General features: G+C 31.0%; 1 protein-coding gene across 2 annotated transcripts in view; it reads left to right on the top strand.

Moving 5' to 3' along the window:
* Window positions 1–880: 880 nt before the first annotated feature.
* Window positions 881–18,043, top strand: part of LOC143079005 (uncharacterized) — a 65,879-nt gene continuing 48,716 nt past the window's right edge. For both annotated transcript variants that reach the window (XM_076254105.1, XM_076254106.1), the window contains exons 1-4: window positions 881–1,022; window positions 14,938–15,001; window positions 15,838–15,966; window positions 17,893–18,033. In XM_076254105.1, the coding sequence (XP_076110220.1) occupies window positions 1,017–1,022; window positions 14,938–15,001; window positions 15,838–15,966; window positions 17,893–18,033 (340 nt within the window). In that variant the 5' untranslated portion in view covers window positions 881–1,016. The remainder of the gene's footprint in view (window positions 1,023–14,937; window positions 15,002–15,837; window positions 15,967–17,892; window positions 18,034–18,043) is intronic.

An 18,043-nucleotide genomic window follows, 5' to 3' on the forward strand; every position in this document is an offset into this window, starting at 1 on the left:
TATTTAAAACGGAATGAAATGCTTTAGAAATTAGCAGAAACCATGAAATTGTCGATTTCCGCTGTTAGATTGCATTTAACTAAGATTTAGCGATTTTTGGAACGTTTGAGCCTCACGCAGTTTTTTGGTTTTTAGACATATCGTCAAAATTGGCTGCTGGAAAAAAGTGGCTGCTATCTTGATTGGCCGATAAAAGTGGCTGCCAGCTTGAGTCTGGTCCAGGCAAACCTGCTTTTAAAACGAATGTAACGACATGCCTTTGCACATTATTACGCTTTTATTTTAAAGTTTTCTGTTCGAATCTAAAATCTGGGGCACCATGATATTTTTCCCTCAAAGGCCATGACACTAAAAAAATATTTTCAGCATAAATCTTATTAGCAAGATTCGCGTAATTCATGCACCATCCAGGATTACTACTTAAAAATCTGAGAAATCTACCTAAAAGGGTCGACTGTTCAAGCAAACCTGCATTTAAAAAAAATATAATCACTGGCTCTTGTACATTGTTACGCTATTATTTCTGAGTTTTCCGTGCAAATCTCAAATCGTGGGCACTTTGATATTTTTTCCCAAAAAGGTCGTGATTGACACCAAAAAAATGCTCATCTGGTCGGAGTTCGTACAAAAATGTATTGCATAAAATATATTCTCCAGAACGCAGAATAGTTGTTAAAAAATGAAAAGATACTCTAAAAGATGTAATAAAAGTATTTCATATTTTTATCTTTCTTAGATATAAGTCATATTAGCACACTTCGCGTAATTCGTGTACTATTTCAAGGATATTGGTTTACTAGATATAATATAATTGATTAAAATTACATTACAGATTTTTTTAAACTGTAAACAGCGGGTAACAGCTTTCTTCTCTTTGTCTAAATGATTTGCTCGACGAAGATGTGTCATTAAACACACAATTAACACACTGATGACATATACAAGTTGTGGTTTATGTAGTAAACTAAAGTTTGTTAACTTATTATAAGGATTCGGATTATTTACGAGAAATTGACATGATGGTGAGTTTGAATTTAAGAAAAAAATATATATTAATTGATGGCGGTTTAAGAATAGTCGACGAGATTCAGGGTGGGGCTTTCGACTAACACAGTCGTTCAGGAATAATTACAAACGAGTAAACTCTTGAAATAGTTCGCATCATCAAAATCTATTGAACAACAACAACAATAATAATAACAACAACAGGAAAAAATAATATAGAAAAGGGTTGTGTCCATACAAACATGTTTAACCCCGCTATATTTTTATGCACCTGTCACAAGTCACGATTATGCAATTAAAGGGGCATACGTCTTGCGTTTGTCTGTTATCAAATGACGAGTTTAGCACAGTGTCAATCATGGTATACAGATATAGCATTAAGTTGCACTTCCAAACTTATAGCGAAACTGATGATGGGTTTTCCCGAACCACGTGTCTTGGGCATTACCACATAATACATTCTGATAATTCTGAATATGCTTGTAATACTTGCCACTGACTGTTAAATATCTGTCAATCAACCGAACATTCCTCATATATAAAAATACTTTGTTTTTAAACTTATTTGCTATGATCACATAATAGAACACCTTACTAAACTGCGCATTAGATATAAATCGGTGATGTTCAGTCTTATATATTTCATTGACTTTTGATAACAGAAAACATCACTTGTGAATATTCATACCGCTTCGTCTACAACCATTACATGTAAACATGTACTAACATTAATACTTAACACAAGTTGGTTTGATTGTATTAGAGACGTTACGGGGTCCATCCGGAAGACTAAACAAAAACGAATGAGAATTCCAATGGCATGATTGAAAAAGATGGAAACATAACAACAGTTTCACACAACGACCAACACAACAACAGACATTTTTTCAAAACATGTCACTGAACTTATGAAAACAATGTATCAAATCTCGATGAATATGAGAAAAATATCCATGTAATTTTGAGAAAAACATATAATGATGGTGTTGCCGTTTTTTATCTCGGGAGTGGCTAAAATAATTTCAACCCATATAAGTTCAACATAAGAACATTCTTACGGGCACCTTGAAAAGTGTCATACAACAATGCTGACACTACACTTCAGATTTTGAAGGTTGATTTTGCTGAATTCATTTGACATACATTTTCAAAGAAAACTTAACCTTCTCACTTAGGCATGACATCTAGATCATGATGTTATGCTGCTGATGAACTTGAATGTGCAAAAAATATTGAACGTTAATCAAATACTAATCAATCAACTTGTTTTGTACATCAACGTTCTTTACAAGTAGACAATATTGATATTGATGGTGAAGTATCATACTATAAAATCCAACTTCAGAGTAAAATTATTAAAGTTAGGTCGTGGTAAACCTATAATTGTTATTATTCTGTATTCTATAAGAACAAAATAGAATTGATGCATTGACAAACGATGACTATCAAATTAATCCAAATGAACAATTTAAGTGAATGATAGCAAACGTGGTAGATAGAGAGACAAAAGGGTTTAATTCAATCCAATCAAAACATAGAACACTGATTGACATACCCCGATCCCATCGCATAGACATTTATATATATGTCGATTGAAAATATGAATTTGTGAAATACGAATGAAAATTGTCCTATTGGGTTACTAAATTGATCTACAACACACATTTCTGTTACTAGTATATAAGATAGATTTGAAGCAACATCTAGATTTTAATCAAAATAGGATAATACATAGAAAATATATCTGTAACATTATTACGGTAACTTTTCTAGACAACAAAAACGTTACTGCAGATGGACATAACTGTTATTATTATTTGTAATTGACTCGTCGTGCATTTCTCTTTTGTATGCTTATTCAATTATATCTATAAAAAGATATCTATAAAAAGTTTGGTTCATTGTATATGAGATGCAGCTGTTATTCTATAATATATTTGTCCTTATTTTTTTCTTTTCTTCATTGCAGTTTATTGTTAACATTTTTTATGTTATTCTCAATAGTTCAATTTTGGGATGTTAGGTAAAATGTATTGCATGTACAATCCAATCCAGAGGTGGTGCCCTATACATAAGGAGTGAAATGCAAAATTCTTAAGAGATAAAACATACAATGTTATTTACCGTGACTAAAGTTTCTCAAATACGACACGAACTACATTGTATAGCCAAAAGTAGAAGTCCTGTTTTCTCTTTGGTGAAGAAATCCATATCACAAGAACCCAGTTTTTTTTCAAGTGAGCACTTGGCTTGTTGGTTTTGATAGGATTTGAAATTCATTACAATGGTTCATAGATTATAGGTTTAAGCTGTGTTAAGTAGTATTTGCAAAATATCCTTTCTTTACATACTTTAGTTAACCAATCTCTATCGTTATTTATTTTATTGTTTTGACGTTGATGTTCCTTTAGCACCGTCGTACGGTGTGTATATATCCCAACTTGTTCGTTATTCCCGTGTCTGTTGTGACGTTTTAGATTTTAATGAGCGTAATCTGTAATCTGTTAAATGTAATATGAAGAAGGCGCTACCTTAAATGCCAGCTTTATACTAAGTCTACGACAATGTCCTATATATTGATTGGTTGTTGGTTGTTTAACATCCAGTGGCAAATATTTCATGCATGTTCAGAACGAATGTCCTATGCTACATTAACATATTGTTTATGTCTAAAATAAAATTATAAGTTCAGATGGAAAATGTTTAGGAAACGATCATTGAACTTGAAAAGGCAGGAGGGGTTATGGTATTTTTCCGAAAAAAATATTCTGATTCCAATAAAAAATCTGTTCAAGCATAAGACAAAAAAATATATTGAATCCAGATCTTCACCAAAAATGATTTTATCTTTCAGATATGCAAAATGAATTTAACTTTTATATATCTAAAAACATTAAAACTTCCCAAACCGCACAGGTAAGTCTGTACACAGTAGTTTTTTAGGTGATAATAAGGCCGTATTTGCCAATTTGTTATGTTAAACCTTTAATACTGGTGTTAAATTTTGACTAAATAATTTGAAGTGATAGCGCTGAAGGGCTTCTGTGAAAAAAATCTGACTCGAATAAAAAACATTTGTATTCCTGATCATCTTCAGTTTGTGAGTTCTACATCAATTTCATGTACTAATTCAGAGTCAGTTTTATGTCATTTCTTGCATATGTTTTTTTGTTACATGTACATGATGTAGCCTTAACAGTAGCTTACTTTTCAAGTTTTAAATGACAGCAAAATAAAATTGAGAATGGAAATGGAAAATACAAGCAATTTTAGCATGTCAAAAATTTGCATTCAACTAATGCTTAATCATGTCATAGTTGTTTCCAAGAAAACACATTTGGTTTCCAGACAATAACTTGAGTATAAGTGAAAGGATCTTTATGAAATTTTACTAGAAGGTTCAATACAAAAAAGGAAGATTAGAATTGATTTGGGGGTTATGGTACAACATTTTTGGGGGTGTTTTTTTTCTTCAAAATTTTGGGGTTTTCGTCCAAAATTTACCTTATTTACATCGATTATACTCATCTAGTATATATAGACGCAACACATAATGATTTGGCAGGTGATGCTATATATATATATTCACAATTGACATGCGCCAATGCGCTGCAAAAGTATCTTCTGTCCCTTTAATTCCCAAAATTGCACATTATTTTCTCACAGAAACACATGAGTTATTTGGTAAATAAAACACTTCTCATTGTTTGAAACTTTCAGTAATAAAAATTTAGTTTAGTCTGTTTGAATGTTACACTGATTGTGTGAAAATTTTAACAGAAAATGTACAAAATACTTGATAAAATTGCATTATCTGCAGAATTATTGATAACTTTCCTCACTATATATTCACAAGGACAGTCATAACTAACATATTGTCCATGCTATTCTGATCCGAGTTTTTATTCATACATATACTGGGACGGCTGGTGCTGTTTCAAGTTGTCTTCTTTTTCGGTTTCTTGAGAAGTATTTGTTTAACCTGTTCAGTCACTATAAAGTGTTACAATTCTTATTTAGACGCAACACATAAATAGTGACCAAAAAGGTACTGCTTTCACAGGAGAGAAGCTAGAAAAAAAATCAAATGTTCACATTTTCAATATTTTTGTAGGACTTACTATCATATGAAATTAAGTAGACTTCTGCTGAATAGAAATGTTTGGGTTCACCTGATACCTGTTTTCAAATTTATAGTCCATATTGAAGTTTGAAGGGTCCAAAATTAAAATATGTTTGATTTCAACTGACATAAAAAATTTGGTGTTTTTATATGCTAAATATACATCTGTGGTCGTGTCAGGCTGTGTGTGGCAAAGCATTTTTTTTGCCTTTAAGTTTGTACTTTATTTTGTTTTTTGGTCATGAAAATAAATTTGTAGTTCTGTTCTGAAGTTGCTAACATGAGAATACCCAAATTGCACCTATGTTGTCAGTTTTTTCCACCAACTTTTTTTATGTACCAGACAAAAGTTCATTCTGTGCTTATTTTGTAGACTATTCTTGTTTACAATTTAGTTTCACCAATTTAATTTTGAGTCCATGTAGAGTCATTGAAAAATGGGTTTGAAATTACCTCCAAACAATCCATGATATTGTAATGAGGTCAGTACCCAAATTCCATACATCATTCATTACATGTATGGTTAATTTCAAATCCTTAAAACTGGAATATAAACAGATGTTTTGTTTTATTTATTCAATTATTTCGAACAATTTGACATTATTCCATGCTCCAACTATTATTTTTTGAAGAAGAGGATGCTGGGAACAAATTAAATTTGCTCATTTTAAAAAGATGATAATTAGATAACTTCACATGGTGAAAGAAAACTTGTAAGATTTTTGCAGGGTTTTTTTTGCTGAATAGGCGCAATTTGTTTACTGAGTACAATATTGGTAAGGTGATGTTATATAACCATAAAGTGTGTATAATAATTGCTAAATAGGTTGAAATGTGAACCTGATAGTGATATAGTGATAAAGTACTTGGCAGAGTGAAAATGTTTGGATCGGGTTTAAACTGTCTCATAAAAAATGCAGACGACTGCTGGAGCTTTAATTTTAAAGGATGTAGCCCACATACTTCCAAGTAACATGCCCTGTATATACCTATCAAAGTCATGGTATTCTCATGGGTTATCATAATAACTCCATCTTCCCACAAAATCCATTTTTGGACAATATGGGAGCATACAATATATATACAGTACTAAATGTACTACTTAGACTCAAGTCGCCTTTATTGATTAAACTTAAAGAGAGAAGACAAAACAGTTTTCATCTCCTGGGACTGTATAAGGTAGATATCTGATATGTGACATAATCCATGAAAAGATTTGTTGAGAGTTTTCCAGAGGAAGTACAGAATTAGAAGATTGTGAATTATTTGAATATTTTTGTTTGTTTTAAACAATGTTAAACTTTTGCTAGTTTTGAATTAGTCTGTGGGCTACCATAGGCGGATCCAGGGGCCGAGTGGTCTAAGTAGTTACTACTGTAAGGCCAACTAAAATTAATGAGTAGATTTTCATCCAAATTTTTAAAAAAAATGGGGCGGGTGGGAGGATTTTATTTTTAAAATTTTATTTCATATGAAACCTTGTTGTGACAAGTTCATCATATATGCACGTGTAATAATAAGCTGATATCATATATACACAAGTAGGAAGAATCTTACATGATTTTTAAAATCCTGAAATAAATATATATCTTATTGTGGCTTTAAAAACTAAACAACAAAAACGTGTGAAAAATGCTCTCTTCAGTTGGATTACCTACACCAAATGTATTTGAGTTTCTAAACGACGGTTTGTATTCCCATAAAATGAAGCAAATGCATTGGTATGCAAAACAATTATTATAAGCACAGAATAAAAAGAAAACTCAAACAGTGTTGAAAATAATAGGGTTGGTACTTATGCAAGATGAGAATATAATTACCATGTAAAACATGAACTTAATAAAAAAAAAGTTGTTTAAGGTGGTATGGGCGTCTTCCTCCATCTTGGATTGTAAAAAACAGAGAATCAAAGGTCCAGATTTTCCATCAAGTTAGCAAAATTTGATGCAGGAATGCAGATGTTTAATGTACATTTTCATTTAAAAGTACCAATTTATAAGAATATAACTTCTAAATATTGATATTTTTGCAAATGTTAATTATTTTTGGTTGTTTTTTTTTTTTTTTTTTAAATTGGCATTTTAAGGGGAGGTAACTCTAAAAAAAGTGCATTTTCTGAAGGATTCTGTATGGAATTTTCCTATTTTGTATTTTAGCCGGAAAAAACGTACGGTGACCCTATCTTTTCTTTTGATATTCTCAAAGCAGTGTCTGGAAGCTATCTTTTCCTGAAGTATTTAACAATTCTATCATTTTGTTTAGTTTCTAATCACAAAATGGTGTTTTTTCCTGTATAATCCATACAAAATATGTCATTTTGTCCCGTCCTGTAGCTTGAGAAAATGCGCGGTGACCTATAATTTTTATTATATTTTTCATCATGTATCAATAGATACAACGTACGTTTTGGCAAAGTATGAACAAATTCTATCATTTTTATTTTAGACTCCCATACCACCTTAATGACTCTTTTGGGTGTATTGGGACATTTTCTGTTTGTCAACATAAAAAGACAGACATGAGGGCTTGCATAAATAAAATGGCTTTCTTTTACCATAATGATCCCTATACTTTAGAGTTATGAGTTCAAGTTCAAAGTAATGGTTAGGACAGGAGATGTTTTATGTTAGGGTTAGGGCTAGTGTAATGGTTAGGTATGGGTTAGGGTAAGATTGGGGTTTAGGATAGTTAAGTTTAGCTCTATAAGAGTTGGGACCCCTAAAGTAAAAGAAGGCCATTAAAATGCGTATGTTACTTGACTTTTTAAATTCAATATACGGTTATAAGTCTGACGAGTTTGTGCTTGTGTTTCAATATCTTGAATCCAGTCATGTTTTTGTATCAATGGTTTCCACGAATCTTGCGCTTTGAATATCATTCACAGTTTAAATTTCCTGATACAAAATCATTGCTTAAATAAAAAAAACCGCAGTTTTCTAAACACAGAAATCATTTGTGACATGCGGTCTTGGAAACAGCGTGTTTCTCGTAACACGAATATTTCATGTCATTCTCGAAATCAATCTTTACTATCGGGAGATGATGTTGTCATCATAGAGCAACAGAATATGTCGACTTTTAAAATCATTTTGGTTAGATCTACTCGAGGTACAAAACCAAAATTTGAAACAGGAAGCTTTGAATGAAACGAAATTGTAACGGTTACCGGTTATGGAAATGAACAGAATCCGGAAATGGTCAATTTTATAAAATAAAAAAAATCAGGGCGGGAAGATTTCAGAGGGGCGGGCGGGGATGAAAATCTATCAGTTAATTTTTATTGGCCTAATCACTAGCCAGTCAACACTGAGGTTCTGAGTGCGGGTTCACTCGACTTTAATCTTAATTGACTAGGATTGTCAGTTTTCCTATGGCAGGTCTGTGGTTTTTTCCGGGTACTCCGGCTTCCTTCACCAATAAAAACTGACCGCCACGAAATAGCTTTAATGCGGTGCGTAAAAGTGGCGTTAAAACACCCAAAATCATAATCAAATTGTTATCAATAAATCCAAACCATACTAAATATAATTTACACGTATTCATATCCATGGCTCTACAATCTGTCAAACTAGTATCTTGACATTTTACATTCTCTGACTGTTAATGACGTCTTTCCCCTAACTCCATTGGATGCTTGATGTGAACTGATTACTGTTTTAGTTTTCATACATCATTTTGTTTAAGTTTTTTTTTCCTTTCATTAAACTAGCTGTCAGTAACTGTGAGTCACTCAGATATGTTGTATTTGTCCTTTTTGTTTTGAGGACTGTATAGATTCCAAGCCACATCTAGACTGTTTTTTGTTGTTTTTTTTTTTTTTGTTTTTTTTTTGTTTGGTTTTTTTTTTTTTTTTTTTTTTTGTCGTGATTTTGTTTGTTTAAAATTACTAGGCTGGTAAACATTTGTTGTGATTGAATTATGTCACATATTTAATTTAATGTTTGGTCTTTCAAAGCCGACTAAACGGTATTAATTTTCTCTTTGTTGAAGGCTGTACGGTTTCAAGTATTTGCTTGTATCCATTTCATTGGAATTTTTGGGGATCGTTGTCTAATTGCAATCATACCACAACTATATTATGAACATCCCTAAATGCCCCATACTCTTTTCAATGTAAGTGTTCGTTTTGAATACCGATTGTTTCAAAAATAAAAAGTATTATATTTAATAATCAAGGTACTTAACACAATTTCATTATATAATTTTATTTTGCTAATTTCAAAATTGATTTGTCTTAAACTTTGTTCGATCCATATTACAAATGTAAACTTTCGAAAGGTAGTTCTAAAATACTTCGTTTGATGTGTTTTGTCATTTGATTTTGCTATTTGATTAGGGACTTTACGATTGAATTTTCCTCGGATTTCAGTATTTTTGTGATTTTATTTTTTAGATGATACTGTAAGCACATAGCTTTTAATTAGTTTTTTTAATATATATTAAATGCTATCACATTATGCTCGCCAATATACAGAAGCACACAATAAACAACATAACATACGATCTGGTCTGTCAGACGGGTTAAACTCATATTCATGAAAATATTTTGACGCTTCAGATGGCAAAGCGACATTAAATATTTTACAGCTTAACTCAAGAGTAACAAAATTGACTTTTGGGGTTCCTGTGAATTGCTCCAGAAGAGAAACAAAGATAAAATATGACGAAACGAACTGATGATTATTCAATTTCTCATGCATATTTTAAATTAATCTATTATAATTGTATTACAATTTTTTCAATGGTCATTATACATTGAAAATCTATCTTCCTTTAAGCAAAAAATAAAGGATATGTAATGTATACTTTTTGTATGAAAACTTTGTACTTTGTAATCTCACTGCACGATACATTATATCTAATGGCAAATTTAAAACTTTATGTATCTAAAGATATCAATACTCATGCAATTATCATGATATATCAGTTAAAATCTCTTCTGTATTTTGTCGTTATTCATGTTTTATAAAACATAAAACCATTGATTTTGTGTACTGACGACATATGCTACATGTGGTATACAGCATATACAGAAACGATTTCAGTTTAATCAATACATTTGTATATCAATAGTTTTGTTTAATCAGTCTGTTATATTTACAAAAAAATATAGATCTACTTTAAATGACAGACCTGGCGGGACAGATTGATTGATTGATTGTTTGTTGCTTATCGTTCCGGGGCAAATATTTCATGCATGTTCAGGACGATTGACCGAACAGACCTTATCTTTATTCAAATATCGAAATATCATTTTATGAATATGCCACAAGAAAAGAGAAAAAAGATCATTGGAAAACGGCTTCAATAAATTGAAAGTGACATACATATTAGATAACGACTTCGTTTTATAACTGCTTCCATGACAAAATAAACAACGAGTATCAAAATACTGAATTCTTAAAAAAAAACTTCTTTGCAGTTCGTTTTTATTACAATTCCGGCAATCATACCACATTATATATTTATATAGTGTCTAAAAATAGCAACAATCAACATTCAATCTATCTAGGTCAATGGGATTTCCAGTGACACTAGAACAATAGAAAAGTCACTCTTCTTATGAAAGAGATAGAAAAGGTCTAAAAACAGGAGAGACAATTTACGCATAAAACCCGATATGCATAGGGATGAATATCTCTTAAAACACAAAACCATTATATAACTTTTATACAACCACTATAAATAAAGTATATGTTAAAGCTAAATGTGTTAATATATGATTTTTTAATTGCCAAACATGCTGTTAATTGAACAACCTATTGTTCAACATAGGGGTGTGTAAAAAACTGCCACATTTGCCTGCATATTTTTCTTTTTTTTTGAAAAAAATATATATCAAACCTTAATAATGTAGCTTTCTGGGTATCCAATTTTTAACGTGTTCCGAAATGTAGTTTCGTCACAAGAATTTTTCAAAGTTGTGTCATTTTGTCTATATGAATGTCGGTAAATTCGTATGATCGAGCAAACCGACAAGTATATCGTTGGGACAACTCGATATAATGTAATCAATATACGTGAAAGATTACCTAATGTGAAGTTTATCAAAATCATCATAACATAATTGATCAACACATTATGTTTGAACAACATGAGTCCTACAATATAGGATTTAAAGGTGCATATCATTTACATTCAACGTTTTTATTGGATTTTTTTTTACTACAATGTAACCTCGAGGTTCAACGTTGATAGTAAAAAAAAATCCCAGAAATTTTTTGAATGATATTGTAAATGATATGAACCTTCGAATTCTTATAACATCGGAATAGAAAATATGTGATCCGAATTAACCATGCACGTGTGTTACAGAAGATTATGAACTTTTATGATGTACAGGGGCTAAGGGTTTTTCTTAAACAGTATTATGATCCCAAAATTGATGAATTTTGTTGCCAATACTTTAATATACACACTACATATAACGAAGTATATATTAAATCTCAATGTATTATTATTAGGAAAAATGTTTGACTCTGTAAAAAAAAATCTTCCCCCTGCCTAAAAGGGGTCCGCTCCAGTCTTGAATCAGTGATTTTGTTTATCATAAACAAAATATTGTCTCACACTGAAAGGGGCAGCCGGGCAACATGCACAGCCCGGATTGTCAAAAAAACTAAGATTTACAAAATTGATTACAAACAAAAACCATCAGTTGGACAATCTTACTGGAATCTGATTATCTCTACTGATAAATAATGCAACACTAATGACACATTTAAGTTTTGGAATGATTTTATTCACAAAGAATGTTTCTCATTGGTATACATTTCTATGCTCTTGTCTTTTCAGAGTTTATATTGGAAATTAAAAATTGCTGCATGAAAGACACTAGCTCCACATTCCTATGCATATGATTTTTTTATGTATGAGAATAATTCCATAAAATATCCGTTTGATATCCTTTCAATGCATGACACTGTCTAGTGGTTTTTCTGCCACAATTACAAGGAAAACCTGGCTAAACTTGTGCTAAATCAAACACTTGAATCTTACATCGCTATTGATGTTAAGCAATTATTTAAAGGGTCATCCGGATCTGTTGGGTTTTATGACAGTCTTCCTTCCATACACACCATCGCTGCAAAATAATTTGAACATTCAATTAGATGATTATAATATTATTTTGCAATCCAAAGAGAACCTGAAAACATCAGACCACAATAAACAGAGACCCCAAAAAAAGCCAATTTTACTTTACAATGAAATTGAAAAAGTAGTTAGTTACATATCAAATCATCTTTTGGCTGTCGACAAAAAATAAATAAAATCTAAATTTCGCAGCATTTTACCCCCCCCCCCCCCCCTTTTTTTAACTGAATTTGTTCAAGGTATGGTGGTTTTACTCCTTTTCAGATTTCAGTATGTCACGTTGTATATCTTTTATAAATTAGATCAATTTCTAGCAAGTTTCTACGATAATTTTTATCATTTGACAAAATACTATGCATCTGAATTAAATTGTTTACTATTTGAAAAAGCGCGCCTTCTTTTACTTTAATTTACTTCCCTTTATTTCACATAGCAACAAATATTAAAAACTGCCACATTTGACTGCATATCAATTTTTTTTCCCAAAAAAAATATATGTCAAGCAGCATAATTAACTTTACAAATTGGGAGAAAACCAAGATGTTCCGACTATAGGTTAGTATTAAAAAAAAATAATGAAAGGTTGGCATGATTCCAGGTTTGAACCCTGACGACACTTAAAATCGAAAATTCACTTATTTACCTATCATATGAAGATACGATGATGTGATAAACTTAACAATTAATTATTACCTGGTGCATTATCATATTCACATTACGTTGACACGTCTCAGTTCGTCTGTGTTAGCTCATTTCAAGCTCGTAAACAATGTACACCATTTTCCGCTATTCTTTACCGATTACCTCTAGTCAGAAGAGCCCACTGTTTACAGGGGCGATAATATTTTGTCACCAGTTCACGCACTGGGTGTGGATCAGTTTTTAAATAAACTAATGCAGTTACTAAATTAAAGTATATAAGTGTCTAAGAATGTAACTTTAACACACTAATGAGTGTTATAAAATCAGTTGTTATATTTTATATATTATTCACGCAATATTTCGCTAAACAAATTAGCTTCATCGGGAATGTGCATCTATCTAGGTGAAATCTGCATTGTTGGGTTGATGTTTAGACGAGTTGTATATATACATTATGTACACAGCCATGTATCACCATCATAGATGGCGATCCGATGGGTAAATCTGTTGTAGAGTTGTCACTGACTCAAACGTACTTATACACCCTCAATTCTAATAAGTTAACTACTGTATTGGGTTTTTCACTTTGTTGAAAGGACGTACATGTATGGTTGCCTACACCTGCTTACAATCACTTCATGTGAACTTTGTTGGATAGTTGTCTCATTAACAATCATACCTCATCTCCTTATTTCTATAATCATTTTAAACTCTCGATAAAAATGTCTGTTTGAAAGGTACATAATGTTTGATTCGGCTTATATTTTTGTGTTTGCTAAAATATGACAATTTTGACAAATATTTATAACTTTTTGATAACATTGAGCATGAATATATTAAGATAAGCACAACAATGAAAATGAAAGAAGATATTTCGCAATTTTTTCTGTTAGGATTACTCATATTAATTACTGGAACATCTGCAATATATATAATATTATTAAAATATGGTTATGCAAATGTTAATTTTCATTCTTATGACTATATGTAACAAAGACATAAATGTCCATATAGAACAATGGAAAAAAAGACAATGTGGTGCTGACTTTACAGTTATGTCTTGAAAAAGGCATCACAGTTATATACGTTCAAATTCAAGTAAACATTAGAAATTCAAATGGCTAAGTGGACCCCGCCGAATGACTAAAAGAACTTCAAAGGCATAGTTATATATTAAGTATAAATAATACAAACGATCAAGATCTGACAAGAAAATTTGTATGTTCAAAGACAATAAACGTTACAATAAGAACAAAAAAAAATGATCGGGAATACAACCAATTATATATCTGTTTCCAACAAAACTGTATTTCCTTAAAAAAAAAAACTACAAACACACATCTCCAAATTTTTAAAATCTCAATTTTTCATACATCATTTTAGAATGAACGAGGTTTGAATCTGACATTTTTTAAGAACTAAAGTTAAAGGACAGTTATTAAGATAACAATGTTATTATTCCATTATACTATAACCTAAGCTTAGATCAACTCTTCATTAAAATATACAAGAAAAGATGAATAACAATTAAGAGGCTGTCCAAGTAAATATCAGGCAAATCCTATGATATGGGTGGCACAACATAATATTTTTCCCATTGAATGTTTATATCATGCAAAGGATATATATGTCAAAGATATTTTTGAATCAACAGTGGATGGCTCAGAAAATGACTTTAAAGTTCACTAACAAAGCAACAAATTTTTGTACAAAATGAAGAGTTATCTCCCCTTTTCAATGAATTTTCAGTGCTTTCTTTGTATTTTGTTTTCTCTTTATGTTTGCAGTTAATAAAAAAAACAAAATTCAACTTTGAGAAAGAATGAATTTATGATATGAAATAGATGAAAAATTTTGAATACAAAATATGTCATGTGCCATCCACTGCCTGGTTTTTCCATGGACACCCTCTTAAATTAATCTTCATCATGACATATATATATATAGAAACTAGATCATGTAATACAAATTACGCAATCAAAACTATGATACAGTACCCGTTTTTGACATGCACGAAACCATTATCTTTGCAAATGCTTATTCGTATTGAGATTGTTATCTTAAAATTTCAGGTCAAGAAGTCAGTACAGTTGGTTATTTGTCTACTTAGCCTTTTAACTGTCGAGTTATGTTCAGGTATGGTGCTGGTGTTCATTATTTTATCATATGTCAAATTTCAATCAAAGTTCATTAAAGAATATATGACAAGAGAAAGCTTTGTTTCGGCCAATTAGAACATGGAGGTAAAAAACTATCGCCAATCTATCAAAATAACATACTTTAGATGTGTTTAAGACATAAGTCTGTCAAATAGTTGTAATTGGAATCATTTTAGTTGGCCATGGTTTTATACATTTGTTTTGACCTCTAAACTTCTTTTAATTGAGAAATCATTGCAAAAAGCTGAAAAAAAGGTTCAATTGGAGAATAGAATATCTTTCTTGCAATTATTTCTAAGTTATAGTAAGGTTTATTTGCATTTATAACTGCACTGTAACATCACAAAATACATATCTGTTACAAGTGGTTACCTTATGTTATCTCAATGACTATACATTTTTTACATGTATCAGTGTAAGTTGCTTAATGTTTAAAGAATGACATTTTTACTATAATAACAGTGGTCGAATCTTTTCGTTTAAATTAGTCTTAAAAGGGATAGAATACAAAATATCCTTCTTTAACATTTATTTATATATTTTGTAAACCACTAACATAAAAGTACTTAGAATATTTCCATTACTCTTTCTTTTATTCAATAAATGTGTATCTAAATTGAATCTAGCTTTTGTAAATTGTAAATGAGACATTTTTTTTATTAGATGTGGCAACTATCCTGCGGCATGTTAATGTATTCGTTGGTGCTATGTTATTTGATGTAAAACCTGTTTACTTCGGCAAAACAAACAGTTATTCTACTGCAAACTAACTCATAATTCCTTAAGTCATAATTTACTGTTAATTCATTATAGCTGCAAATGTCGATGAGACTTGTACCGGAAATACAGATTGCACGGTGGCCAACTCAGAATGTTCCAGTGGTACATGTAAATGTGTTGGAACAACTCATTACAAATCGAGTGCAACTGTGTGCACACCGAGTAAGTAAACAACTTTTAATGATAATCAAATCAGTAGCCAAGTCACATGACATTGTCTAAATGGCAATGCTGCCATTTTTATGAAATTCAATTGTTTCGAAATACTTTCGGGAACTAAACTTTACGATAAAAGAGATTACTAAAATTTCTCCATATTATCATTTTCTTAAAGAGGTTTACTGCTACAGAGTAACTATTAAACCTTTGGAATCATCTAAATGGAATATTCATAATACGCATTGTTGAACTTTGTCCAAACGCGTTTATCATTTTTTTCCGATTTGGACTATCTGTATTCAAATTTAGCCATTTATTTTCTATAAGAAAACAAGCTTCTGGGACTAAGCACAGAAATTTTATTTGCCATTATCAACACGACATTTGTCTCTATTGTTGCAGGAAAAGTAACAACTAATAGTGTAATAAATAGGGAGTTCGCTTCTCAGTTTCAAAGTAATTAACTTTTCAAAACACTAGTTTATATTGATAGGGAATTAATTATAAAGGCAAAAAAAATATATAGGTCACCGTGCTTGTTTTCGAGATATGAGCCATTGAAATTTTGGCGGGAAAATATTCTCTCTTGACTTAGCTTTATCATTGACAAGTTGAAGTTCTCAAAAACTGTTTAAAAGTAATTAAAATTTTATAAGACTTTTACAGATGGCTTATCATTATACACATAAAAGATTTTTTAAAGAGAAAAATGGGGGTCACCGGTCAAATGTTTTAAAGGCATTCAAATGGATAAAACTAGAGGATTCCGAAAATCTGACAAACAATCCAAACCACGACAAGCCAGCTTCCTTAAGTATCTAAGTATTTGCAAAATGTTTAAGAATTAATGCCAAAACACATACCAGAACAATATTTGTGGAGTTGGAAATTTAGACTACATACGAATCTTCCAAGAATAAGTAAATCAAAGCACCAAATTATTTAAATATGTGACAACAACTAGTCTATTCAAGGAAGAAAACAATATAGAAATTGGTATTTGTCATTTGGTAAGTTTTAACACACGACCTAGGGTGTTTTTAACGTTCGTTTTTAAGTCTGTTTTTTTTCTCCGGATAAATCAGATGTTGATTTTTGGTGTTGTCGATTAAGCTGTTCAATATTTGTTTGTTATTTCTGTTATTCATTTAATGCATTATATTTGCTATATATGAACTATATTTATCATTATTAAGTCCCATGGATGACGGTGTCATACTAATGAGAAGTTTAGCTAGCTATAAAATCAGGTTCAATTCACCATTTTTTTACTTTTAAGAAAATGCCTGTACTAAGTCAAAAGTATAATAGTTATTATTCATTCGTTTGATGTGTTTGAGCCTTTGATTTTGCCATTTGATTTAAAACTTTCATTTTCAATTTTCCTCAGAATTCGGCATTTTTGTGATTTTACTCTTTTTATTACATGTCAGGGTGACAAGGGATGACTTAATGACAACAGCGAATAATGCAATTATAAAATTATCTTTTTGATAGTTTCTCGCACACCACCAGCACAGAATGTAGACCAAAGTTAAGGAGATCAAGCTCATTTAACGTTTGATCGAAATCAAAACAAAGAAATAAAAGAAAAGTAAACAAAAATGTGCCTTTCTAATGTGAGAATCCTGTAATTAATGATTTGCTATTGATTTCTGTTTATCATATATTTTTTTCCTCTATTTTGCTTTCAATTATTTAGTTTGAGCTATACTTGGCATAGTTAAGTAAGTGTCTTTTATCATATGATATGCGGCATTTTTCTTTGGTTTCTCATGCAGTATGTTGAAATATAGCTACCATGGATGCGTACGTTTAAGTCATTTTGGTTTCCTGTAGAGAGTGGTCTTATTAGCGATCATACTAAATCATTTTTGTTTATATTAAGTAAACATTACGTAAATCTAAGAGATGAAACTTAACTTTCAGGGGGCGCATTTGGAGGAGTATGCATAACAAGTATTGGTGATAGTACCTGCTTACATTCCCTGAAATGTACATCAAATACATGTCAGTGTACAACACCTACTAGCGAGTTCTTTGATACTACGGATAATACCTGTAAAGCAAGTAAGTTATA

This window comes from Mytilus galloprovincialis, chromosome 6 (genome assembly GCF_965363235.1).
Source record: "Mytilus galloprovincialis chromosome 6, xbMytGall1.hap1.1, whole genome shotgun sequence".
Lineage (NCBI taxonomy): Eukaryota > Metazoa > Mollusca > Bivalvia > Mytilida > Mytilidae > Mytilus > Mytilus galloprovincialis.